Source organism: Coregonus clupeaformis, chromosome 28 (genome assembly GCF_020615455.1).
Source record: "Coregonus clupeaformis isolate EN_2021a chromosome 28, ASM2061545v1, whole genome shotgun sequence".
Lineage (NCBI taxonomy): Eukaryota > Metazoa > Chordata > Actinopteri > Salmoniformes > Salmonidae > Coregonus > Coregonus clupeaformis.
Genome location: NC_059219.1, coordinates 13,417,024 through 13,444,631, shown reverse-complemented (window position 1 = coordinate 13,444,631; position 27,608 = coordinate 13,417,024). Strand labels below are relative to the sequence as shown.

The following is a 27,608-nucleotide window of genomic DNA, read 5'->3' as shown; positions in this document are numbered from 1 at the left end:
GTCTCTCTCTCTCTCTCTCTCTCTCTCTCTCTCTCTCTCTCTCTCTGTGGAGGCTGCTGAGGGGAGGACGGCTCATAATAATGACTGGAATGGAGTGGTATCAAACACATGAAAACGATGTTCTTGATACCATTCCATTCACTCCATTCCAGCCATTATTATGAGCCGTTCTCCCCTCAGCAGCCTCTACTGATATATATATATATATCTCCCTCTCTCTCTGTCTCTGTCTCTCGCTCTCTTACACACACACACACACACACACACATGCATGCATTCAAGTAAATATACACTCTCACACAGACACACATTCAATATACTGTATGAATACTGACAGTCTGAGCCTCGACCCTGTAAGATCTATCTTTTTACTAATAATCTGTTGAGTAAAAATTAACTATTGCCAGTCATAATAATAATAAAAGCTATGAATAAAAAGCTATAAAACTGTATAAATATTCAGCCAGGTCAGATGAAAATGATAAAACAAGTATTATAATTTTAATTCAACTGAATACACACACATCCTAAATCTTCCCATTGACATCAACGCATGATTTATGCAAAATAGTTTCTATCCATAATGTGTAAATCCCATTCTTCTCTATTTTGTGTCAAAATATAGAATAGACATTTATACCCTCTTGATTTGTAATACATTTTTGAAGCTTATGAGAGAATCTGCCACAATGTGAGCATTTTGGTTTGGTTTCAAACAATAAGATCTATGTGAAGTGCAGGTAACATGAGTCCTTTAACAGTAAACGTCCCACTCATGAGTCCTTTAACAGTAAACGTCCCACTCATGAGTTCTTTAACAGTAAACGTCCCACTCATGAGTCATTTAACAGTAAACGTCCCACTCATGAGTCATTTAACAGTAAACGTCCCACTCATGAGTCCTTTAACAGTAAACATCCCACTCATGAGTTCTTTAACAGTAAACGTCCCACTCATGAGTCATTTAACAGTAAACGTCCCACTCATGAGTCATGTAACAGTAAACGTCCCACTCATGAGTTCTTTAACAGTAAACATCCCACTCATGAGTCATGTAACAGTAAACGTCCCACTCATGAGTTCTTTAACAGTAAACGTCCCACTCATGAGTCCTTTAACAGTAAACGTCCCACTCATGAGTTCTTTAACAGTAAACGTCCCACTCATGAGTCATTTAACAGTAAACGTCCCACTCATGAGTTCTTTAACAGTAAACGTCCCACTCATGAGTTCTTTAACAGTAAACGTCCCACTCATGAGTCATTTAACAGTAAACGTCCCACTCATGAGTTCTTTAACAGTTAACGTCCCACTCATGAGTTCTTTAACAGTTAACGTCCCACTCATGAGTCTTTTTCAGATGCAACACAGCAACAGCAACAGTTGGAATCACACCAGAATACACAGATCCTGATGTAACCTGCAGAACGCTTTACAATCCACTGGATTCCGGGACATTGACATTCTTCTATTCTGCATAATGTACATCATCAACAGTTGCAGACATTGCAAACGCAACCTATACATAAAAAAAGTAAACATAAAGTTGATAAAGGTTCTTTCCACATCATTCCACTCCATACTTCTTCAGTTACCTAAATTGGTGGCGCGTGATTGGATGGTGACCCTTCTGTGCGGTGGCTCCTCTGTGCTCCGATTGGCCACCAGCTCCTGCAGCTGCAGTGCCCCTCCACCAATGAAACAAAAGGCCGGGCACACAGGGGCAGAGCAATCCACATGCCCCTCCCACAGGGTGCGCAGTGAGTGGGCATCGTAGAATGTGACCCGACCCTTCTCGAAGTCCAGACAAACCCCCAGGCGCTGGGGTAGGGGGGCGGTAGGGGGGCCATGGTTGTTCCCATGGGTACTGTGGGTAATGTGGTGTAAGTTTGCTGCCCCCTGGGGTAAGAGGACCTTGCCCATGCCCATGGTGAGGAAGCAGAAGGGAGGGGAGGAGTCTGGAGAATCCTCAGCCCCGCTGTCATGGCCACTGTCTGGGTCATAGCTGGAGAGAGGGAAGGAGGAGGGGAGAGAGAGAGAGGGGAGGGGGAGGAGGGAAGGGGGAGAGAGAGGAGGGGTGAGGGAAGAGAGAGGAGGGGGAGGAGGAAGAGGGAGAGGGGGGGGGAAGCAGGGAGTGAGGAAGAGGGAGGATAGGGGGAGACTGAGTTTTGTTTGTTTGTTTTAGTGTCATTGGAACCACTTCTTTACTATCCCCCTCCCTCTACCTCCCTCTGTCCTCCCTCTGTCCTCCCTCCCTCTCCATCCTTCCCTCTACCTCCCTCTGTCCTCCCTCCCTCTCCATCCCTCCCTCTACCTCCCTTTCTCCTCTCTCACCGGGGGCTGGCCATGTCCTGGGGAAGGTGGAACCACTCCTGGAGCTTGGCCTCCTGTCCAACTCCCACCTGAGGAACACAGAGAGAAAGATAACAAATTAGATTGAGTATATTACACACACCCACGCACGCACGTATGCACACACACACACACACATACACACACGCACACACACACACACAATCTCTCTTTCTCACCTTGACCAGGTAGGAGCCGGGCTCCACCGAGCATGCCCAGTAGTGCCTTCCCTGGGTGACGGCCAGGTCGCCTATGAGGAGGTCAGAGGTCAGGTGACAGGAAGTGAGGGAGCGGTCGGCGGCCTGCAGGAGGGAGAGGCCCGGCACGCTGCGGGCATACGTCTGTCCTTTACCCAGCGCCAGTCTGTCAGCATGCAAACCCCAGCGAGAGTCCAGAGAGAAACTCAACACTGACGGAGGACGGAGAGGAGGAGGAGGAAGAGAGGAGGAGAGGGAGAGAGGGAGGAGGAAGAGAAGAGGAGAGGGAGAGGGGGAGGAGGAAGAGATGAGGAGAGGGAGAGGGGGAGGAGGAGAGGGGGAGGGGGAGGAGGAAGAGAGGAGGAGAGGGAGAGGAGGAGGAGGGAAGAGAGGAGGAGAGGGAGAGGGGGAGGAGGAAGAGGAAGAGAGGAAGAGGGGGAGGAGGAGAGGGAGAGGGGGATGAGGTAGAGAGGAGGAGAGGGAGAGGGAGAAGAGGAGAGGGAGAGGGAGAGGAGGCGGAGGAAGAGAGGAGGAGAGCGAGAGGGGGAGGTGAAGAGAGGAGGAGAGGGAGAGGGGGAGGAGGAGAGGGGAGGAAGAGAGGAGGAGAGGGAGAGGGGGAGGAGGAAGAGAGGAGGAGAGGGAGAGGTGAAGAGAGGAGGAGAGGGAGAGGGGGAGGAGGAGAGGGGGAGAGGGGAGTAAGAGAGGAGGAGAGGGAGAGGGGGAGGAAGAAGAGAGGAGGAGAGGGGGAGGGGGAGGAGGAGAGGGAGAGGGGGAGAAGGAAGAGAGGGAGAGGGGGAGAGGGGGAGGAGGAGAGGGGGGAGGGGGAAGGAAGAGAGGAGGAGAGGGAGAGGGGGAGGAGGAAGAGAGGAGGAGAGGGAGAGGGGGAGGAGGAGAGGGGGAGAGGAGGAGAGGGAGAGGAGGAGGAGAGGAGGAGAGGGAGATGGGGAGGAGGAGAGGGAGAGGAGGAGAAGGAGAGGAGGAGAGGGAGAGGGGGAGGAGGAGAGGGAGAGGGGGAGGAGGAATAGAGAAGGAGAGGGAGAGAGGGAGAGGGGAGGAGGGAGGGAGAGGGGGAGGAGGAAGAGAGGAGGAGAGGGAGAGGGGGAGAGGGAGAGGAGAGGGAGAGGGGAGGAGGGAGGGAGAAGGAGGAGAGGAAGAGGAGAGGGAGAGGGGAGGAAGACGAGGGAGAGGAGAGTGAGGAGAAGAGGAGAGGGTAGGGAGAGAAGGAGGGAGGGAGGAGGAAAATGGAGGAAAGGAGGAGGGGAGGAAGTGGAAGGGTTAGATATAGCATCAGGGAGAGAAGGAGAGAACAGGAGCAGAGGACCTGCTTCAATCTACAGGAAACTGATGTATTCTGGAGGAATAAATACACCCCAGGAAAGAGAGGATAGGAAAGAGAGGGAACGAGGAGAGCAGGAAATAAGAGAGAGAGAGGTCTAGAGAGGGAGAGAGACCTAACCCAAGACAGGCAGGACTGATTATCACTGATCCGTTTTTGAGATATTAATAAATGAATGTCCTTTAGTAAGCTGTATGAACACCTAATCACACAGGAGACTGGGGGAGTGTTTATACAGTATGGACAGTGTGAGGACGGAGAGGGAGAGAGAGAGAGAGAGAGAGAGAGAGAGAGAGAGAGAGAGAGAGAGAGAGAGAGAGAGAGAGAGGTAGGAGAAGGACAGAGAGTGGGATGTTAGTATTCTTCTGAGATGAATCAAGTACAGAGGGTTAGCAAGGTGAAAGAGAGGAAGGAGGGACAGGGAGATAAAGGGATGGAGGGATGGAGAGAGGGTGGCGGGGATGGAGCTGGGTTGCAGAACAGAGGGAGTGGGTTATGCAGAGAGAAGATGAGAAGATGAGGGAACTGAGAAGGTGAAGGGATGGATGGAGACAAAAGAGGTATTGACTTTGTTAAAGAATTCCCCAACAATAATATCATGCATCTGTGTGTGTGTGGGTGTGTGCGTACGTGTCTGTGCGTGTGTGTCTCACCTGGTGCGGGGGGCGTGTGCAGGTAGACCTCTTCGCTGTACTCTCCAAACCCCGCCTTATTGCTTCCTTTTACCCTTAGCACGTACACACTGTCCATCTCCAGCCTGTCAATCACAGCACTAGTCCCGCCCACCTCCTCCAGACGTTGCCACGCCACTGGAGCATTGGGACTCCTGACCCCTCCTCCCCAGCCTGCCTCAGTCAATCCCATTCGCTGCTGGAACTCGACGGAGAAGTGCCAGGCAGGGGCAGAGTCCTGGGGGAGTCGCCAGCACAGGAACAGCTGGTCATAGGCCAGCGTCCGCTGAGTGTCAATCACAGGAGCCAATGGGGCTGTAGCATGGGCGAGCAAAGAAGAAAAGGGAGTTATATTGGTGGAGGATGGGATGAGTTAGCTTTCAGATCTAGCCTCTTACACACACACACACACACACACACACACACACACACACACCTCTTATGTACTCCATGCTGCTGATGAGTTTCAGTTCTCTGGAGGCGTCCATGTGGAAGTGTCTGAAGGAGGGATCAGCGGAGAGAGAGAAACATTGCAGATTCTCTATCGCTTTCACCAGCCTGGAGAGAGAGAAAGAGAGAGAATCAGAAAAAGAGAAAAGAAGAGAGAAAGAGCAAGAGAGAAAACAGAGACGGGGAGAGAGAAAATATAGAGGGAGGAGGGGGGTCAAAACACCCTGATTAAATGAAGGGCTGGTAAGTGTTAAGTGTTGACATTGCACCTGTTATTTACCCAAGGTGTGTGTGCGTGCGCATGTGTGTCTCGCATCTACCACCCGTACCTGTTGTGGGTGACTCGTGCGGCCTGTACGAAGCAGGGTTGGTCAGTCTCTTTGAGCAGCTCCTGTGTGTAGGCCATTAACCCGGCGTGCTCCAGCAGACCCCTCCTCTCAGACACCTGGGCCGACAGGGCCTCCCCCCTCCTTAGCCGGGCCCCCTCCAGGGCCAGGGTCAACGCCCCCTGCCGCTCCACTAGAGCCGCCCCCAGCTCCCTCACAGACTGGGACAACTGATCCCTCGCCACCGCACTGTTCAACTAGAGAGAGGGAGTTAAGAGGGGGAATAAGGGATGGGGTAGAGAGAGAGAGAGAGAGAGAGAGAGAGAGAGAGAGGGGGGAAGGGGGAAAAAGGGATGGGGGAGAGAGAGAGAGAGAGAGAGAGAGAGAGAGAGAGAGAGAGAGAGAGAGAGAGAGGGAGAGGGAAGGGGGAAGAAGGGATGGGGTAGAGAGAGAGAGAGAGAGAGAGAGAGAGAGAGAGAGAGAGAGAGAGAGAGAGGGAGGGAAGGGGGAAGAAGGGATGGGGTAGAGAGAGAGCGAGAGAGAGAGAGAGAGAGAGAGAGAGAGAGAGAGAGAGAGAGAGAGAGAGAGAGAGGGAGGGAAGGAAGGAAGGGGGAAGAAGGGATGGGGTAGAGAGAGAGAGAGGGAGAGGGAGGGAAGGGGGAAGAAGGGATGGGGTAGAGAGAGAGAGAGAGGGAAGGGGGAAGAAGGGATGGGGTAGAGAGAGAGAGAGAGAGAGAGAGAGAGAGAGAGAGAGAGAGAGAGAGAGAGAGAGAGAGGGAAGGGGGAAGAAGGGATGGGGTAGAGAGAGAGAGAGAGAGAGAGAGAGAGAGAGAGAGAGAGAGAGGGAAGGAAGGGGAAGAAGGGATGGGGTAGAGAGAGAGAGAGGGAGGGAAGAGGGAAGGGTGAAGAAGGGATGGGGTAGAGAGAGAGAGAGAGGGAAGGGGGAAGAAGGGATGGGGTAGAGAGAGAGAGAGCGAGAGAGAGAGAGAGAGAGAGAGAGAGAGAGAGAGAGAGAGAGAGAGAGAGAGAGAGAGAGAGAGGGAAGGGGGAAGAAGGGATGGGGAAGAGAGAGAGAGAGAGAGGGAGGGAAGGGGGAAGAAGGGATGGGGTAGAGAGAGAGAGAGAGGGAGGGAAGGGGGAAGAAGGGATGGGGTAGAGAGAGAGAGAGAGAGAGAGGGGGGGGGTGGGGTAGAGGGATAGAGAGCGAGAGCGAGAGCGAGAGCGAGAGAGAGAGATAGAGAGAGAGAGAGAGGGGGGAAGAAGGGATGGGGTAGAGGGAGAGACAGAAGAGCATGAAGGTTATACTGTGTTGGAGAGAAAGAGGCAATAGAAGGATAGAGCGAAGAAAGTAGTGGATTGGACGAAAGAGAGAGAAAGGATGGAGAGAGAGAGTTTACCTCCATCTGTGTGATGGCACTCTCCAGCTGAGTTAACTGAGCCTTTACTGTGTCCTGATTGGCCAGAATGTAGTTGATCTCCTTGGTGATTTTGTCCTAAGGTGTGAAGAGAGACAGATGACAATATCAGCGACCAAAAATGTAGTTTCATGGTTTAACAGCTAGACAGACAGACAGACAGACAGACAGACAGACAGACAGACAGACAGATAGATAGATAGATAGATAGATAGATAGATAGATAGATAGATAGATAGATAGATAGATAGATAGATAGATAGATAGATAGATAGATAGATAGATAGATAGATAGATAGATAGATAGATAGATAGATAGATAGATAGATACCTTTAGTGCCTGGCAGGCCTGTGCGATGGGCGCCACCTTGTGGCCGTGGTGGACTCTGCGGAGCTTACAGAGCGGACACAGCAGCCTCTGGCAGGAGCGACAGTACCACAACAACCTCTCCTGCTCATGCTCCAGACACGTCAGGACCTAACATCAAATCAAATCAAATTTTATTGGCCACATGCGCCGAATACAACAGGTGTAGACATTACAGTGAAATGCTTACTTACAGACCTTAACCAACAGTGCATTTATTTTAAAGAAAAAAGTAAAATAAAACAACAACAAAAAAGTGTTGAGAAAAAAAGAGCAGAAGTAAAATAAAATAACAGTAGGGAGGCTATATATACAGGGGGGTACCGGTGCAGTCAATGTGCGGGGGCACCGGCTAGTTGAGGTAGTTGAAGTAATATGTACATGTGGGTAGAGTTAAAGTGACTATGCATAAATAATTAACAGAGTAGCAGCAGCGTAAAAAGATGGGGTGGGGGGTGGGGGTGGTGGGGCAGTGCAAATAGTCCGGGTAGCCATGATTAGCTGTTCAGGAGTCTTATGGCTTGGGGGTAGAAGCTGTTGAGAAGTCTTTTGGACCTAGACTTGGCTCTCCGGTACCGCTTGCCGTGCGGTAGCAGAGAGAACAGTTTATGACTAGGGTGGCTGGAGTCTTTGACAATTTTGAGGGCCTTCCTCTGACACTGCCTGGTATAGAGGTCCTGGATGGCAGGAAGCTTGGCCCCAGTGATGTACTGGGCCGTACGCACTACCCTCTGTAGTGCCTTGCGGTCGGAGGCCAAGCAGTTGCCATACCAGGCGGTGATGCAACCAGTCAGGATGCTCTCGATGGTGCAGCTGTAGAATTTTTTGAGGATCTGAGGACCCATGCCAAATCTTTTCAGTCTCCTGAGGGGGAATAGGCTTTGTTGTGCCCTCTTCACAACTGTCTTGGTGTGTTTGGACCATGATAGTTCGTTGGTGATGTGGACACCAAGGAACTTGAAGCTCTCAACCTGTTCCACTACAGCCCCGTCGATGAGAATGGGGGCGTGCTCAGTCCACTTTTTTTTCCTGTAGTCCACAATCATCTCCTTTGTCTTGGTCACGTTGAGGGAGAGGTTGTTATCCTGGCACCACACGGCCAGGTCTCTGACCTCCTCCCATAGGCTGTCTCATCGTTGTCGGTGATCAGGCCTACCACTGTTGTGTCGTCGGCAAACTTAATGATGGTGTTGGAGTCGTGCCTGGCCATGCAGTCATGGGTGAACAGGGAGTACAGGAGGGGACTGAGCACGCACCCCTGAGGGGCCCCCGTGTTGAGGATCAGTGTGGCAGATGTGTTGTTACCTACCCTTACCATCTGGGGGCGGTCCGTCAGGAAGTCCAGGATCCAGTTGCAGAGGGATGTGTTTAGTCCCAGGATCCTTAGCTTAGTGATGAGCTTTGAGGGCACTATGGTGTTGAATGCTGAGCTGTAGTCAATGAATATCATTCTCACGTAGGTGTTCCTCTTGTCCAGGTGGGAAAGGGCAGTGTGGAGTGCAATAGAGATTGCATCATCTGTGGATCTGTTGGGGCGGTATGCAAATTGGAGTGGGTCTAGGGTTTCTGGGATAATGGTGTTGATGTGAGCCATGACCAGCCTTTCAAAGCACTTCATGGCTACAGACGTCAGTGCTACGGGTCGGTAGTCATTTAGGCAGGTTATCTTAGTGTCCTTGGGCACGGGGACTATGGTGGTCTGCTTGAAACATGTTGGTATTACAGACTCAGTCAGGGACATGTTGGAAATGTCAGTGAAGACACTTGCCAGTTGGTCAGCACATGCTCGGAGTACACGTCCTGGTAATCCGTCTGGCCCTGCGGCTTTGTGAATGTTGACCTGCTTAAAAGTCTTACTCACATCGGCTACGGAGAGCGTGATCACATAGTCATCCGGAACAGCTGATGCTCTCATGCATGCTTCAGTGTTGCTTGCCTCGAAGCGAGCATAGAAGTGGTTTAGCTCGTCTGGAAGTCTTGTGTCAATGGGCAGCTCGCGGCTGTGCTTCCCTTTGTAGACTGTAATAGTTTTCAAGCCCTGCCACATCCGACGAGCGTCAGAGCCGGTGTAGTACGATTCAATCTTAGTCCTGTATTGACTCTTTGCCTGTTTGATGGTTCGTCGGAGGGCATAGCGGGATTTCTTATAAGCGTCCGGGTTAGAGTCTCGCTCCTTGAAAGCGGCAGCTCTACCCTTTAGTTCAGTGCGGATGTTTCCTGTAAGCCATGGCTTCTGGTTGGGGTATGTACGTACGGTCACTGTGGGGACGACATCATCGATGCACTTATTGATGAAGCCAGTGACTGATGTGGTGTACTCCTCAATGCTATCTGAAGAATCCTGGAACAATCCTGTGCTAGCAAAACAGTCCTGTAGCTTAGCATCTGCGTCATCATAACATGGGAGAACGGGTGAGAGGAGGAGAGAGGAGAGGGGAGGAGGAGAGAGGAGGAAGGCAGGTAGAGGTATAGATACAGGGGTGGGGCAGAGAGGAGAGGGGGAGAAGGTATAACAGGAGGAGGAAGAAAAGGAGGTCACCAGCCAAACTCAGAGAGAGATACTGTAGAGGAAACAGGTGAAGGAGAGAGAGATTCTGTAGAGAAAACAGGGGAAGGAGAGAGATATATATTGTAGAGGAAACAGGTGAAGGAGAGAGAGAGATAATGTAGAGGAAACATGTGAAGGAGTCAGAGAGATACTGTAGAGGAAACAGGTGAAGGGGAGAGAGATAGTGTAGAGGAAACAGGGGAAGGAGAGAGAGAGAGAGAGGTACTGTAGAGGAAACGTGAAGGAGAGAGAGAGAGAGAGGTACTGTAGAGGAAACAGGTAGAGAGAGAGAGAGGTACTGTAGAGGAAACAGGTGAAGGAGAGAGGGGTACTGTAGAGGAAACAGGGGAAGGAGAGAGAGAGAGACAGGTACTGTAGAGGAAACAGGTGAAGGAGAGAGAGAAGTACTGTAGAGGAAACAGGTGAAGGAGAGAGAGAGGTACTGTAGAGGAAACAGGTGAAGGAGAGAGAGAAGTAATGTAGAGGAAACAGGTGAAGGAGAGAGAGATAATGTAGAGGAAACAGGTGAAGGAGACAGAGAGATACTGTAGAGGAAACAGGTGAAGAAGAGAGAGATACTGTAGAGGAAACAGGGGAAGGAGAGAGAGAGAGGTACTGTAGAGGAAACAGGTAGAGAGAGAGAGGTGTAATGTAGAGGAAACAGGTGAAGGAGAGAGGGGTACTGTAGATGAAACAGGGGAAGGAGAGAGAGAGAGAGAGAGAGAGAGAGAGAGGTACTGTAGAGGAAACAGGTGAAGGAGAGAGAGAGACAGGTACTGTAGAGGAAACAGGTGAAGGAGAGAGAGAAGTACTGTAGAGGAAACAGGTGAAGGAGAGAGAGAGGTACTGTAGAGGAAACAGGTGAAGGAGAGAGAGGTACTGTAAAGGAAACAGGTGAGAGAGTGATGGACTGTAGTGGAAACAGGTGAAGGAGAGAGAGAGAGAGAGAGAGAGAGAGAGAGAGAGAGAGAGAGAGAGAGAGAGAGAGAGAGAGAGAGAGAGAGAGAGAGAGAGAGAGAGAGAGAGAGAGAGAGAGAGAGAGAGAGAGAGAGGTACTGTAGAGGAAACAGGTGAAAGAGACAGAGAGAAAGGTGAAAAGATATACAGGTAAAGAAGGTATAGATATAGAGATAGATACAGAGAAGAGAGAAATACAGGACATAGAGAGCAATTTCATGAACATAGTTAACCCTTGCATACACCCCCCAAATACTACGTAAACACACACACACAAACACACACACCCCATGTAAAAAAACACACACACCTTGGGTCTGAAGTTGTTGGTAGGCAGTATGTGTTCGTGCTGGGAGCGGAGCGTGCCCCAGGGGTGGTAGAGCTTGAAACACTCGTTGCAGAAGTTGGACCTGCAGTCAGCACAGCCCTTAGTGGCCTCCAGGGACTGGGGAGCCTTACAGAAGCCACACATTATAGCCACGCTGCCCAGGCTCACTGTGTGTCTGTACCTGGAGGGAGACAGGGGGAGGGGGAGAAAGAGTGGAGAGGGTGGGGGGGTGATACAAAAAGAGGAGTGAGAGATAACACAGGGCAATATTAAGCCATAATGATGATGTCACTGTCCAATATCACTGTAGAGAGAGAGAGAGAGAGAGAGAGAGAGAGAGAGAGAGAGAGAGAGAGAGAGAGAGAGAGAGAGAGAGAGAGAGAGAGAGAGAGCGAGACTGGAGGTGGGTTAGGCGAAAGTTAGGAGGGGGGGGGGGCGAGAAAGAGAGTGGGAATGAGCTAAATGTGCTACCATACGGTCTGTTCTGTCCTGTTCTGCTCTGCTTTCAGATGTTGTTTTTGGGGCTTTTTTATCCAACTTCCTGACCTGGATCCTTCAGCTGTGTTCTGTGTTCTTGCAGACTGCACTGTTTCTACTTCCAGTGAGCTCTGGACTCTCAACATGCCCAGTCATGCTTTACTGACGGAGACAAACCACCCTCCAGGGGAGAGAGAGAGCAGCTGCAGCAAACTCCTCTCAGACTGCTGCGGCTGCGTCTCAAACAACAATGGCCCTTCTCCCTCCCTCCCTCTCTCTCTCTCTCTCTCTCTCTTTTTCATCGCAATTCTTTCCCACTCTCTCCCTATACCTCTCCCAAATCTCTCTTCCATCCCCTCTCTCTTCCCTTCTCTACGTGGATCTCAGTAGTCTACAGAGGCCTCCTCTCTTCCTCTCTTTCCGATCAGTACTAATGAAGGAAAGGAAACATGGAGAGGAGGCTATTTCAGAGAATCACAATGTCTATGTGTTTGTCTCTTGAAGCGTTCAGAACCTCAACTTGTTGTTCAGAAAGTCAATTTGATGTTTGTGTGAATTATGAAGTCACCTCAGCTTCCCAGTTCCCACACATTCAGCTCTTTAGGCCCTGCTTCAGGAGAGGGGGGGGTTCTCCCCGTACCAAAATCAATGATTTTCTGTCTCATTTATAAAGCACTATTGACTTTTCCTTCTTTCTGTGCTTATGTTTATTTCCTGCAGGATTGGTTCAGAACCTACATTCCTCTGTAAGTAAGTGAGCAACTCTCTCTATGTGTGTGTGTGTGTGTGTGTGTGTGTGTGTGTGTACCTCTCTACGATGCGTTCCAAGGTGAGGTTCCTGAGGCAATCGGTCAGTCCTCTCTCCCCCAGCTCCACCTCTTTGTGACAGGACGGACAGGGGAACAGCATGGGGGTAGGAGACATGTCCTTACGACGACGCCCGGGGTACGTCCCAATACCTGAGAGGTGGGGAGAGGTAAGGAGTACGTTTGGAGAGTGAGAGGGAAGAGTGTACGAGAGAGAAAGTAATTAGTATGAGTGTGATAGTTCCATCACAGTTTGATAGAACTAGAGCCATACCTTTATATCCCCTGACTGCACTGCACTCTACATGCTGACACAGACAGAAACTTCTGCTATACACCTAGAACACCTGCTAGTTCAAACACACACACACACTCTACTCGACCCCCCCTCTATTTCTCTCTCTCTCTCTCAACATGAATAATAAATATGTCATATGAACATTTCATGTGTCTTTGAGGTGATGTGATGTATGAACCAGAGGCATACACACTGCATATACAAAACATTAAGAACACCTGCTCTTGCCATGACATAGACTGACCAGGTGAATCCATGTGAAAGCTATGATCCCTTATTGATGTCACTTGTTAAATCCACTTAAATCAGTGTAGATGAAGCAGAGGAGACAGGTTAAAGAAGGATTTTTAAGCCTTGAGACATGGATTGTGTATGTGTGCCATTTAGAGGGTGAATGGGCAAGACAAAAGATTTAAGTGCCTTTGAACGGGTTATGGTAGTAGATGCCAGGCGCACCAGTTTGTGTCAAGAACTGCAACGCTGCTGGGTTTTTCACGCTCAACTATTTCCTGTGTGTATCAAGAATGTTCCACCACCCAAAGGACATCCAGCCAACTTGACACAACTGTGGGAAGCATTGGAGTCAACATGGGCCAGCATCCCTGTGGAACGCTTTCGACACCTTGTAGACTCCATGCCCCGACAAATTGAGGCTGTTCTGAGGGGGGTGTTCTTAATGTTTGGTATACTCTGTGTATATAGAGAGTTGGGGCAATGCGGTTGAACGTTCCGAGAGCGCCACTTTCCCCTCCATAGCCGTTGCTAAGTGATAATTGGCACTTCCAAATTGTATTGCTTATTTCAGATAGTTTTCAAAACCAATGAAGATGCAATATGTTGACACACCAACTCAGTACAGACTTGGGTGCACATTATGCCGAAAGCGAATCAATAAAAACATATTTTAAATTGGCAGCTCTGTTTTGCTTGTTTACAGCGGGTCATTTCATAAGGAATTGTCGGAGGCGCTCTTGTATTGTTACATCATCAACATTTCGAGAATAAATACGCTAACATGGCAGATGTTCTAAAACCTGGCCAAACTGTATATATATATACAGTACCAGTCAAAAGTTTGGACACACCTACTCATTCAAGGGTTTTTCTTTATTTTTACTATTTTTTACATTGTAGAATAATAGTGAACATATCAAAACTACGAAATAACACATATGGAATCATGTAGTAACCAAAAAAGTGTTAAACAAATCAAAATATATTTGAGATTTGAGATTCTTCAAATAGCATGAATCTCATGACTGCCTTGATGACAGCTTTGCACACTCTTGGCATTCTCTCAACCAGCTTCATGAGGTAGTCCCCTGGAATGCATTTCAATTAACAGGTGTGCCTTCTTACAAGTTAATTTGTGGAAATGTGTCCTTCGGTCTGGAGTCCAAATTTGAGATTTTTAGTTCCAACCGCTGTGTCTTTGTGAGACGCAGTGTCGGAAAACGAATGATCTCTGCATGTGTATTTATAATATAATAATAATAATATGCCATTTAGCAGACGCTTTTATCCAAAGCGACTTACAGTCATGCGTGCATAAATTTTTGTGTATGGGTGGTCCCGGGGATCGAACCCACTACCTTGGCGTTACAAGCGCCGTGCTCTACCAGCTGAGCTACAGAGGACCACAATTTCCCACCCGTAAAGCATGGAGGAGGAGGTGTGATGGTGTGGGGGTGCTTTTCTGGTGACACTGTCTGTGATTTGTTTAGAATTCAAGGCACACTTAACCAGCATGGCTACCACAGCATTCTGCAGCGATACGCCATCCCATCTGGTTTGGGCTTAGTGGGACTATCATTTGTTTTTCAACAGGACAATGACCCAACACACCTACAGGCTGTGTAAGGGCTATTTTACCAAGAAGGAGAGTGATGGAGTGCTGCATCAGATGACCTGGCCTCCACAATCCCCCGACCAAAATGGTCCTCTGTAGCTCAGCTGGTAGAGCACGGCGCTTGTAATGCCAAGGTAGTGGGTTCGATCCCCGGGACCACCCATACACAAACATTTATGCACGCATGACTGTAAGTCGCTTTGGATAAAAGCGTCTGCTAAATGGCATATTATTATTATTATTATTAATTGAGATGGTTTGCGATGAGTCGGACGGCAGAGTGAAGGAAAAGCAGCCAACAAGTGCTCAGCATATGTGGGAACTCCTTCAAGACTGTTGGAAAAGCATTCCAGGTGAAGCTGGTTGAGAGAATGCCAAGAGTGTGCAAAGCTGTCATCAAGGCAAAGGGTGGCTATTTGAAGAATCTCAAATATAATATATATTTTTATTTGTCTAACACTTTTTTGATTCCATATGTGTTATTTCATAGTTTTGATATCTGCACTATTATTCTACAATGTAGAAAATAGTAATACATTAAGAAAAACCCTTGAATGAGTACTGTATATATATATATATATATATACAAAGAAAATTGTAGACCTCCACAAGTCTGGTTCATCCTTGGGAGCAATTTACAAACGCCTGAAGGTACCACGTTCATCTGTACAAACAATAGTACGCAAGTATAAACACCATGGGACCACGCAGCCGTCATACCGCTCAGGAAGGAGACGCGTTCTGTCTCCTAGAGATGAATGTACTTTGGTGCGAAAAGTGCAAATCAATCCCAGAACAACAGCAAAGGACCTTGTGAAGATGCTGGAGGAAACAGGTACAAAAGTATCTATATCCACATTAAAAAGAGTCCTATATCGACATAAGCTGAAAGGCCGCTCAGCAAGGAAGAAGCCACTGCTCCAAAACCGCCATAAAAAAGCCAGACTACGGTTTGCAACTGCACATGGGGACAAAGATTGTACTTTTTGGAGAAATGTCCTCTGTTCTGATGAAACAAAAATAGAACTGTTTGGCCATAATGACCATCGTTATGTTTGGAGGAAAAATGGGAACGCTTGCAAGCCGAAGAACACCATCCCAACCGTGAAGCACGGGGGTGGCAGCATCATGCTGTGTGGGTGCTTTGCTGCAGGAGGGACTGGTGCACTTCACAAAATAGATGGCATCATGAGGAAGGAAAATTATGTGGATATATTGAAACAACATCTCAAGACATCAGTCAGGAAGTTAAAGCTTGGTCACAAATGGGTCTTCCAAATGGACAATGACACCAAGCAAGGAGGCCTACAAACCTGACTCAGTTACACCAGCTCTGTCAGGAGGAATGGGCCAAAATGTATTGTGGGAAGCTTGTGGAAGGCTACCCGAAACGTTTGACCCAAGTTAAACAATTTAAAGGCAATGCTACCAAATACTAATTGAGTGTATGTAAACTTCTGACCCACTGGGAATGTGATGAAATAAATAAAAGCTTAAATAAATCATTCTCTCTACTATTATTCTGATTTCACATTCTTAAAATAAAGTGGTGATCCTAACAGACCTAAGACAGGGAATGTTTACTAGCATTAAACGTCAGGAATTGTGAAAAACTGAGTTTAAATGTATTTGGCTAAGGTGTATGTAAACTTCCGACTTCAACTGTACAGTGAGGGAAGAAAGTATTTGATCCCCTGCTGATTTTGTACGTTTGCCCACTGACAAAGACATGATCAGTCTATACTTTTAATGGTAGGTTTATTTTAACAGTGAGAGACAGAATAACAACAAAAAAATCCAGAAAAACGCATGTCAAAAATGTTATAAATGTATTTGCATTTTAATGAGGGAAATAAGTATTTGACCCCTCTGCAAAACATGACTTAGTACTTGGTGGCAAAACCCTTGTTGGCAATAACAGAGATCAGACGTTTCTTGTAGTTGGCCACCAGGTTTGCACACATCTCAGGAGGGATTTTGTTCCACTCCTCTTTGCAGATCTTCTCCAAGTCATTAACGTTTTTTTGGCTGATGTTTGGCAACTCGAACCTTCAGCTCCCTCCACAGATTTTCTATGGGATTAAGGTCTGGAGACTGGCTAGGCCACTCCAGGACCTTAATGTGCTTCTTCTTGAGCCACTCCTTTGTTGCCTTGGCAATGTGTTTTGGGTCATTGTCATGCTGGAATACCCATCCACGACCCATTTTCAATGCCCTGGCTGAGGGAAGGAGGTTCTCACCCAAGATTTGACGGTACATGGCCCCGTCCATCGTCCCTTTGATGCAGTGAAATTGTCCTGTCCCCTTAGCCGAAAAACACGGCCAAAGCATAATGTTTCCACCTCCATGTTTGACGGTGGGGATGGTGTTCTTGGTGTCATAGGCAGCATTCCTCCTCCTCCAAACACGGCGAGTTGAGTTGATGCCAAAGAGCTCGATTTTGGTCTCATCTGACCACAACACTTTCACCCAGTTCTCCTCTGAATCATTCAGATGTCCATTGGCAAACTTCAGACGGGCCTGTATATGTGCTTTCTTGAGCAGGGGGACCTTGTGGGCGCTGCAGGATTTCAGTCCTTCACGGCGTAGTTTGTTACCAATTGTTTTCTTGGTGACTATGGTCCCAGCTGCCTTGAGATCATTGACAAGGTCCTCATGTGTAGTTCTGGGCTGATTCCTCACCATTCTCATGATCATTGCAACTCCACCAGGTGAGATCTTGCATGGAGCCCCAGGCCAAGGGAGATTGACAGTTATTTTGTGTTTCTTCCATTTGCGAATAATCGCACCAACTGTTGTCACCTTCTCACCAAGCTGCTTGGCGATGGTCTTGTAGCCCATTCCAGCCTTGTGTAGGTCTACAATCTTGTCCCTGACATCCTTGGAGAGCTCTTTGGTCTTGGCCATGGTGGAGAGTTGGAATCTGATTGATTGATTGCTTCTGTGGACAGGTGTCTTTTATACAGGTAACAAGCTGAGATTAGGAGCACTCCCTTTAAGAGTGTGCTCCTAATCTCAGCTCGTTACCTGTATAAAAGACACCTGGGAGCCAGAAATCTTTATGATTGAGAGGGGGTCAAATACTTATTTCCCTCATTAAAATGCAAATCAATTTATAACATTTCTGACATGTGTTTTTCTGGATTTCTTTGTTGTTATTCTGTCTCTCACTGTTCAAATAAACCTACCATTAAAATGATAGACTGATCATTTCTTTGTCAGTGGGCAAACGTACAAAATCAGCAGGGGATCAAATACTTTTTTCCCTCACTGTATATATATATATGGCTCTGGTTTGAACCATCTTCACTGGCCACTAAAACAAAGTCAGATACTGATCTGATTATGATGTCACACATGTGAGATCGATATCAGCATGCACACACACGTTAACCCACCTGGTCTGAGGACGCGGTCCAGGCGGTCAGTGGTCTTGGGCGGGGGTCTGCGTGCCCCGCGGGGGGAGCGTGTGTTGGGGGAGGCGGCGGGGGAGTTGGGCTCTGGGGGGAGGTCTGGGGGAGGGTAGCCTCTCTGGATTAACACCTCAGCAGCACACAGCAGACACACACTGTGCTGGCACGGCAGGATGATGGGCTGCTTCACCATCTCAGTACACACCGGGCAATGCAGCTCCCGCTCCATACTCTTCATGTTAGACTGGAGGAGGAGAGATAGAAGAGGGACGGGGAGAGGAGTTAGAGGAGCAGGGAGGGGGGAGCAAATAAAGGGTGAGTGAGCAGTGGAGAGGGTGTGAGGGGAAAGGGGAAAGGGGGGGAGTGAAAACGGGAGTGAGAATGAGTCAGAGGAATAACTTAACTGCTCTAAATACAGATACAGGAGTAGAGAGACAGAGAGAGAGAGAGAGACAGAGACAGAGAGAGAGAGAGAGAGAGAGAGAGAGAGAGAGAGAGAGAGAGAGAGAGAGAGAGAGAGAGAGAGAGAGAGAGAGAGTATCTTATATTATTGAACCATTCCTGGTTAAGAATTGATGTTGGACACATGAAAGGAGAGAGCAGGTGTGTGTGTATAAATACCCAGGCCAGTGCTGACTCCAGGCGCTACAGCCAGTCTCCTTAAATATGAGTCCAATCACTTCATTCCAGCTCTGTCTGGCCAACAGCATGATGTAAACCCAGTATAGATGAGTAATATACCTCTCTATCTATAGCTCTGTGGTTGGACTAGTTGCTTGATTCCAACCTTCCCAATTTTAGTTAACACAAGCCTCTATGATGGTGAAAATATATTAATTTTATGGTAACAATGAATGACATTACATTTGATTTCTACGCACAAAGTAGGCTATATTACCGGGCAAGATCTAGGCCTAGCCGACTTCACCTTTCCTAGGCCGGCTATAGAAATATCGATCGGATTCATGATAGGCCAAGGCTACTGGCTACCGGGAAAATAGCATTCACGTCGATTAGGCTTCGATAAGAATGACTACACTTCTCTCAATCCTCTATCAATCTTTTTTTCTCCACCCCAGGGCGGTTTCTGCACCTCTGTTGCAAGAGAGCCAAGACCGTGGTCAACCCGCCGCCGCGTGATGGCGCTCCCTGAATCCCGTTTCTATGGCGACAAACATCATCCGTTCCCCGCTCACCGTGTCGCGAGACAGCAAATCATATCATCCGAACCCTTGTTTTTGTTTGTTCATGCTGGGGTGCGCATTCGACCGAATGGCTTCAAATATATAGAAATTATATATATATTGGCTATCCATTTGATCCTCCTTTCACCTTTTACCTCATAGCTAGGTGTGTCAATATCCAGCCAATAGTGGCTAGCTCCAAAACGTTGGAGCCAAAGACCACCCAGTCCTAATTTATAGCTCAGACCTATTAATTCATTTCTCATTCAATTGTAGTCAATCTAATAACAAACGCAGACAATTTCACATTGAAAAAATATATAGCCTATGAATTGGGTATGTAGGATGCTGAAATGTTGATGCCAAAAAGGATGTGAAGGCCTCTATAGCTTATATAGGCTAGCCTAAGTGGCGTGAAGAAAACACAGTTAAACTAAAAACATCATGCGATATTAATAATATTATATATATATAGCTTAGCTGAGACATTTCTCTCTGAACGGCCAATTGAAATACAGGTAGCCTAAGCACATTTATGTTTGCTATAGCCTAGATCTGGTGGCCTATATAATAACCAAATAGGCTACAGTCTCCACATCACATTTATGGTAAACAAATAGGGCTAATTAATCATCACCACCACACTTACGCTGATTTGAACGAGTGCGTCCATCATAGACGTAAACGCCTGTAGTTCTGCTTCAGCCATCCTTTAGGACCAAAACGCGGTGTTGATTCGAACGTAGCCTGGTCTGTCAAATTCACAATCGCAGCCTAGGCCTAGTAATATATTCAAATATGTTGTCCTAGGATGAACAAAGAAAAATGTTAAAAGCTTGGTCAATCAACCATATGTAGCCTAGGTATAGGCTATCGCATATTAGTGTGACCGGATTTCTATGGTCTGGCGCGCGCAGCGTTGTGACTTCTATCCCTTTCCACCGGGCTCGCTCTGATAAAGTGATGTTCAATAAACTGAATGGGGGATTGAGCATGCGTGGGGATTTCTGCTGAGGGAAACGGGTTCAAATGATCTATCTCTCTCTGTCTCTCTGTCTCTGTCTCTGTCTCTGTCTCTCTCTCTCTCTCTCTCTCTGTGTGTGTGTGTGTGTGTGTGTGTGTGTGTGTGTTTGTGCGTGCGTGCGTGCGTGTGTGTGCGTGTGTGTGTGTGTGTGTGTGTGTGTGTGTGTGTGTGTGTGTGTGTTTCTCACTGTGTAGGCCTGTACGCGTAATCATTCTGAATATTTTGGGCAGATTTGGTTTACAATGTAATTGACACAAAAATGAATTACATTATTTTACTGCCACTGCCACTGCATATAAAATCAAATCAAATTGTATTGGTAGCGAAATGCTACACCCGCAATAAAGTCTAGGTATAGGTATAGGCTATCAATCAAGTCTGGTGAAAACAATGCACTGATTTTGATGCATACATTGCACATGACCCTACCTACATTACAATTGTTTCTTCTTGCCACTAGATGGCGACGTGAGATTGTAAAACGCTACTAAAATGACGCGTTCACGAAGAAGCGTTCCTCATCCTCAACTCCTCTATTTCCGTCCTAAATTGTTAAGGAAACCCTACGTTCCTGAACGCACCCCAGATTTAAGTTGTTGGAGCAACAAGATAAACCATGCTTGTAGTCGAAGCGACTGTTGTTTCTAGTCCTAGCAACAGTTGTTTCAATTCATGGTAAATAAATCATCAAATGTGGCTAGTTTTTGGATCCAAATATTGACTAACGAGTTGAACAACGTCGTATGTCCTGTATTGGGTACATTAGCTAACACTATCAAGGTGAGTGCGGATAAATTAGCTAATACATTTGCAAATAGTATTTACACATTGTATAGAACGTGCTGTTAACATTTATTTGAGCAGTCTTAACGTTAGTAGTCTAGCAAACTTTAGCTTACCAGCTAACATTTATAGCCAATATTTTATTGCATTGTAGCAGGCTCAAGTCAACACACTGATTTTGTTGTTTCTATTGGCCATATTAACGTTACTGATTAACGTTTTCCTATTCTGCCTCTTTATTCTTAGGACCATAGTGCTGATACAGGTACATCTTTGCCGGAGTAATGTCTGCAGTCAGTAGCCTGGTCCCAGCTCGATTCCTGACTCTCACTGCTCACCTCGTCATCGTCATCACCATTTTCTGGTCACGGGTATGTTCACGAGTTCTGAGTACTGGCAAGGTTGTGGCCAAACCATATCCTCTGTGTGTGACATGTATCATGTCTGTATCTGGCATCTAGAAGACACCAGTTGTTGTTCACGACAACAACTGCTCTTCTAGAATATATTGTGTTTCAACCGTGCTCGGACTCTAGTGATACTGTGTAGATCTATTTCTGAAATAATCATATTCATTGTTCCACAGGAGAACAATGTTGAAGCTTGCCTGCCTTTGGATTTCACACAGGAGCAATATGACAAGGAGGACACCAAGTATGCATCTTTCACCCAGGACAGGACTCTCCCAACCCTACACACCTACACACAGTCTATCCAAAAAAATCACTATAGGTTTTGAAAAATCACTTCTCTCTCTCTCTCTCTATTGTTCTCTCCTCTCTGTCTTTCTCTGTCTCTCTCTCCCAGGTTGGTGGTAGCATTGTCAGTGACCATGGGTCTGTTTGCTATAGAGCTGGCTGGCTTCTTCTCTGGTGTGTCAATGTTCAACTGCAGCCAGGGCCTCCTCTGTATCCTTTACCTGTTCTCAACACTCTTCCACCAAACCCTGTACATTACCAAAGGACACATATTGCATAGTACAGCAGTGGTCACCAGTCCTAGTCCTGGAGAACTACAGTGTGTTCAGTCTTTTGTTCTAGCCCAGTACTAATTTTGCTCGGTCAGTCACATCAACAAGTAGGCTACTCAAGGTCTTGATGTTTTGTTGAGTAGCTGAATCATGTGTGTTGGTGCTGGGCTAGAACGAAAGCCTGCACACAGTGTGACTCTCCAGGAATAGTGAAGAACATGGGAGGGAATTGATAGATGTTAGCAATATGGAGGATGTTATACCCTTATTTCAGATCAGCAAGGGGAAGTTAATAAGGACACAGGGATATAAGGTTGAGGAGGTAATATTTTCATTGGTTTGGTTAAGATTCCCTGACTCAGGACTCTCTCCCCACACACCATCCATCCATCCATCCATCCATCTCTCCATCCACACACTAGCGACCGCAGCCCATGCCAGTGCCTCTGTGGCTCTGCTGTTGTTTCTGTTTGAACAATGGGCATGTGAAATATACTGGTGGATCCTTGCTTTCTGCAGGTCAGTGTCTGTGTGTGTGTGTGATTCTCAGAGGTTTTGTTTCCCTGACTGACGTCTCCTCCAGCGTTGGCTGCCCACTGCAGCGCATCCGTCTCCCTGTCTTTCTTTGTCTTCCAGAGATGGGAGTGTTGGACATACTGGGTTATTTTTGCCTTCTGCAGGTGTGTGTGTGTGTGTGTGGCAGGCAGATGTCGTGTGTGTGTCCTGGAGTCGGCCTACTGGGTTATTTGGGTAATTTTTGCCTTGTGCAGGTTGATGCTGTGCTTATAATGCTGCCGTCCTCTCTACCTCCTGTAGTGTTCTCCCTGCGTTTGTGGAGATGCTTCTCTTCATCGCAGTATTCGGACTGAAGAAGAAGCCACTATAACCGAGAGCAGCGTTTCACATCGATGTTCGGTCTGGGATGTAGTGTCCATCCTTCCCAGCACTTGTACACAGCTGTCCAAGTGTGTGACTGCTCAATAGTGTCAAGGAGATATGGTGGATGTTAGTGATTTTGATGGTGATCGTAGTGACAAAGGCTAAAGAGCTGGTTAAGATATGGGCTATGTGTGTGGCCTAGGGTGGTCTAAGCTGCAGCATCCAACACATGTCTACAGTGACTGCATAGGTTCAAATCTGGCCTACTGACTTTGACACAATCTTTCTCTATCTTTACCCACTGTCATCCTCTCTAGCTATCCATCAATAAAGTCAGAAAATACCTTTAAAGAATATATATTTTTAAAGATATGGGTTGTGTTTCCGGATTCAACGGTTGTGTGGACTGTGGACGTTGTAGATGGAAACAGAGCTACTGTATGTACCAATGCAGAGAGGACGATTTCTAAAAACTCCAGCGTATTGATCCTGATTACTATGCTGAATGTATAGACGCAAGTTACCATCTTTCTCTTCAACATGCTAAATGGTGCTGTGTATCATAGGATTTTATTACCACCTTTTTAAAACGTTTCATTTTGAACACATTTTTTAAAATCAAGGTGTAGCTATTCCAGTTGTTTTGCATTTCATTGTACAGACACTTGTAAACCATTTCTTCCTTTTTAAGATGCTTTTTAAATTAATCTAAAATGTGGTGATATCTGATGGTAGCTACACCCCTGTATGTCGAAGTGTATTATTTATTTTTTTACGATTAAAGTATTTTACCTGTGTAATCTAGTATTTCTTTCATAAATCCCACTTGAAAAATTAGTCGGTCTTGACGCGCTTCTTGCCTTGCTAGAATCTGATTGGCCCTTCACATTCGAATCCTCCTACTTGTGCCACCTCTCACCGTCACCGGGTAGCAGAAACGGAGATTGTTCCTGGATCTGCCTGTGTTTTGAAAGGATATCGAAAACGCCTGATCTTTTGTGTCAAAAACGTAATTATTGGTTAAATATCAAAACATGGGTAAGTTCTGTAAGGCTACTGTTTAATTTTGATCAATGTTTGCGCGTTGAAAATATGGATTGAGGGATACAAAACTTAAAGCAATCCAACTAACGATAGCTAGCTGTGTAACGTTAGGCTTGCCATTCATTGCTAACTTTGTTAACTAGTTATTTTGTGCAGATTACACTTGCCAACCTCAACAATATATATTTATTCAGTTTAATGGTAGGTAAGCTGTGTTGTCGAAATGTATGATGGTAAAGCTTTCTTGTAGCTAACTAGCTAGGTATTTTTAGTATTCGAGAGAGGGTGTTTCCACACGGAGTCTTTCAAGAGTGTACACTGACGTGGCGTAAAGATTGCGTCTAGGATGCAGTGAAATGTTTCGTATAGGCTACAGTTATTTCATGATGCTGTCACTCAAAGATATATAAACACAATTGTTGATATTATTAACGTTATTCTGTTAGAATCTGGCATCTTCAGTCCTGCTGCAGCCCCTCAGATGACTGTTCTACTACTGTCACAAACCATGTGTAATCTGCCTCTCTCATCTCCCCTCCCTCCAGCAGTGAACACAGGCACATCCCTGGTTCTGTCCAGTCTGTTCTCGGTGTTGGTGTTTGCTGGGATGCAGATGTTCAGCAGACAGCTGGGCTCTACAGAGTTGCTCACCATCCTGGGAGGCTTCCTGGGCTCTGTCCTCTTCATCTGCTCCATCACTGTATCCTCCTCACGCCAAAACACACCACAACATAGCAGCTCTGCATACAATGCAATCTAGGTAGACCTCAGATAGGCTTTTAAACTTGTCAGCGTAAGCTGTTGGTAAAGCCAGACGGACATAGGCTAAAGTCTTTGTTTATGTTCTGCGCTCCCTTACTTGTGTTCCCAAGCTATGGAAGCAGACAGTCAGTTGATTGGTTCTATAGTCCACATGCAGCACTGTGAGTCATGGTGACAGGATCGCTGAACGTCTAAAGGCCTAATAAAGCCACCACATTAGGTGTCTCTTCTCTCCCACTGTGTTTTCCTCCTTAACCCCTTCTACAACCCAGGCCTTCAATAACCTGGAAAACCTCATCTTCGGCAAGGGATTCCAGGTCAAGATCTTCCCAGAGAGTAGGTGTCTTCACAACTACAGAGTGATGCACAGAATCGATTTCCTGTGTTTCACACACACACTCACTGAGCCTCTTGTCATATGTATGGGTGCATCTGAATAGTATAGCGGCTCAGCACGCACTCAGTCCTGGTTTAACATTTGTTTAATTCTCTCCTCTCCTCCAGTCCTGGTGTGCCTGTGCCTCTCTCTGTTTGCCTCTGGACTGGTGCACCGCGTGTGTGTCACCACATGGTAAGTATGAACGCACAGACCACTGACAAACCCAGGCGCACCAAACACAGAAACTCTCTTAACAACTGAACTCAGTGATGAAATAAAGGACTTATGGAATAGCAGAGAGCCTATCCAACTGACAATCTCTTAGAAAAAAATATAAACTATTAGAACCAAGATTTAAAAATAACTGATATTGGCACAAGATGGAAGGAATATTGGAACATAACTAATGAGATTACAGTTAACGAAAATGTATGCTTAATCCAGTATAAATTAAATGTATAGAATTTATTATACAAGAGACAAAATTCACATTCTACAGGGGAGTCATGTCTGAAGTGTTAAAACTACTAATGACTAAATAATGAATGCCTTGGAATGTTATAAAGTCCAAAAGTTATGGGTGGAGTTGGAAAGATGGATGTCAGAAGTATAACAATGTAAATTAACTTTTTAAATAATCTGTCTGCATATTTCAAGACATGGCATATGTGGGTGCAGTGAGATACCCGATGGGTAGGACAATACTTTTCTCATCAATCATCTTAAACATGTACTTAAACTGGAAATCAACCAATCCTCCGTCGTTCACGCAATGGAAAGGTGAAATGCTTTATTATCTAAAAATTGGAAATGCGTGGGACGGAGAGAAACAAAATCGTTCCGTTTGAGGCCATGTGGCGGAAAGTGATACGGGCTCTGGAGATAGGGGGGTGAGGGCTAGTGGATCTGGGCAGGAGTGATTTAGTTGTTTGTATGTGTATTGTTGATAAAATAAACTCTTATAGGAAAGAGAAAAGGGATGATGATGATGACAGAACTACTACTATTATCAATGAACTGGGGGTGAAGTTTTGAAGTGTTTTTCTCAAAACCATGTTGGGCTGTTGGTGTGCTGACTGTCTCCTTTTGTTCTCTCTCTCTCTCTCTCCAGTCTGATATTCTCTCTGTTCGCCCTCTACTACATCAACAAAGTGTCTGCTGCTCTGTACCAGGCAGCCGTTCCCACGGTAACGCCAGCCAAGGCTGCCAGCAAGGGCAAGAAAAAGAACTAAGCCACTAATTAGATCAAACTTTCATACCGTCATCCAATCAGCATCCACTACAACGGCTAACCAGGCAAAGGAGAAATGGTGTAGGTTAGCCAATGACAGCGCACCCAGGTTCCTTTTTGTAGGTCATGCCAACCAGCATTCTTACATATTTTCCTTAACTCCAAGACCACTGATCTCCAAGGACTGGACAGGTCTGAGCAGTATACATAGCAGAGACCAACCCAGCCCATCCATACACTGTTATCAGCAGTCATGAGGCCTGGGGTGGAGGAAATGAAGCAGTTTGAGATATAGCCAGAATCATGTCTTTACATTCCCTACATCATCCCCTCCTACTCAGCGCTTGTTTCAAACTGCTTGCCTACAGATCCATATTTTTGATTGACTACCCTTTTGTTTTGGTATGAACACTTTGCTTTTGTTAAAATTAATTTGTAATTAAAAACCATTGAAAATAGTGTCTGTCTCTAGATTTTTCTTGGTTTTACTAAGCTACTCGAAACAGAAAGACAAGTCAAGGTAAGCACTGCCGCTTCAGTGCTGCTATGGGCAGAGTTCCCCTTATAGATACTTCAGGTACACACACATCTGACATACCTTTTACAGAGCAACCATGTAATAAGATACTTTAACTCAGTTGTAGCACACCAGTGTACACAATGGATTTTTGATGAGAGGAATATTATTTGAAAGTACAAACAACTTTGTTTTTGGAAGTGGGTCTGCTGAAGATCTGATTATCAAGGTGTGTCGAATCAAGGTAGCATGTAGGCCGAATAATCATATTCGTCCAAATCATTGTTACATTACGAACTCTGACCGAACCATTCTACTCATAACAAGATTTACCCCCCCCAAAAAAAGTATATAAATATATGACTAGATTTACCTTGAAAGATGCCGCAATAACATCATTATATAAAGTGATGTATCATGCCGGAAAACAACCAAAGCCTAAAATGTAAATGTTCACCAAAAAGGGCGCTCGGAACTTAACACACTGCGCTCATAGATTAGGCTACGCACATGTATTACAATGTCTCTTAAAATCTTCCAAACGTTTGTCTAGGATCCGCGAACAGCTGGGGGAAAATGTTAAAGCTTTTAGAAGAAGAAAAAACATGTTTGCTTTGACTTTTACATCAAATCAATTTTTATTTGTCACATGCGCCGAATACAACAAGTGTAGACCTTACAGTTAAATGCTTACTTACAAGCCCTTAACCAACAATGCAGTTTTAAGAAAAATAAGTGTTAAGACAGTATTTACTAAAATAAACTGAAGTAAAAAATAAAATATTAATAATAATAATAGTTAAAGAGCAACAACAAAATAACAGTAATGAGGCTATATACAGGGGGTACCGGTACAGAGTGAATGTGCGGGGGCACAGGTTAGTCGAGGTAATACAGTGAGGGAAAAAAGTATTTGATCCCCTGCTGATTTTGTACCTTTGCCCACTGACAAAGACATGATCAGTCTATAATTTTAATGGTAGGTTTATTTGAACAGTGAGAGACAGAATAACAACAACAAAAATCCAGAAAAACGCATGTCAAA

General features: G+C 46.2%; 3 protein-coding genes across 6 annotated transcripts; 2 read left to right on the top strand and 1 right to left on the bottom strand.

Moving 5' to 3' along the window:
• Positions 1-240: 240 nt before the first annotated feature.
• trim46a (tripartite motif containing 46a) lies at positions 241-20,018 on the bottom strand. Of its 2 annotated transcripts, XM_041852227.2 has the most exons (12): positions 19,624-20,018; positions 17,776-18,034; positions 12,233-12,383; positions 10,930-11,128; positions 7,079-7,225; positions 6,730-6,825; positions 5,336-5,589; positions 4,993-5,114; positions 4,539-4,871; positions 2,532-2,761; positions 2,335-2,402; positions 241-2,005 (listed from the first exon to the last, which is right to left on the bottom strand). In XM_041852227.2, exons 1-12 carry the CDS (start codon positions 19,681-19,683, stop codon positions 1,588-1,590), a joined length of 2,337 nt encoding a protein of 778 aa, XP_041708161.2. In that variant the 5' UTR covers positions 19,684-20,018; the 3' UTR covers positions 241-1,587. The 2 variants fall into 2 exon arrangements, with proteins under 2 accessions (XP_041708161.2, XP_045064320.1); XM_045208385.1 differs by lacking the exons at positions 241-2,005; positions 2,335-2,402; positions 2,532-2,761 and adding an exon at positions 3,792-4,410.
• A 531-nt stretch (positions 20,019-20,549) lies between these two features.
• Positions 20,550-22,790, top strand: LOC121542721 (transmembrane protein 107). Of its 2 annotated transcripts, none has more exons than XM_041852229.1 (6): positions 20,550-20,778; positions 21,028-21,152; positions 21,368-21,435; positions 21,589-21,689; positions 22,335-22,431; positions 22,568-22,790. In XM_041852229.1, the coding sequence occupies exons 2-6, from the start codon at positions 21,066-21,068 to the stop codon at positions 22,635-22,637; spliced, it is 423 nt and encodes a 140-aa protein (XP_041708163.1). In that variant the 5' UTR covers positions 20,550-20,778; positions 21,028-21,065; the 3' UTR covers positions 22,638-22,790. The 2 variants fall into 2 exon arrangements, with proteins under 2 accessions (XP_041708163.1, XP_041708162.1); XM_041852228.1 differs by lacking the exon at positions 22,335-22,431 and adding an exon at positions 22,174-22,270.
• A 744-nt stretch (positions 22,791-23,534) lies between these two features.
• Positions 23,535-26,505, top strand: LOC121542723 (keratinocyte-associated protein 2). 2 transcript variants are annotated; one of them, XM_041852231.1, is made up of 5 exons: positions 23,535-23,668; positions 24,223-24,374; positions 24,709-24,772; positions 24,941-25,007; positions 25,927-26,505. In XM_041852231.1, exons 1-5 carry the CDS (start codon positions 23,665-23,667, stop codon positions 26,045-26,047), a joined length of 408 nt encoding a protein of 135 aa, XP_041708165.1. In that variant the 5' UTR covers positions 23,535-23,664; the 3' UTR covers positions 26,048-26,505. The 2 variants fall into 2 exon arrangements, with proteins under 2 accessions (XP_041708165.1, XP_041708164.1); XM_041852230.1 differs by having other exon boundaries at positions 24,220-24,374.
• Positions 26,506-27,608: the final 1,103 nt, after the last annotated feature.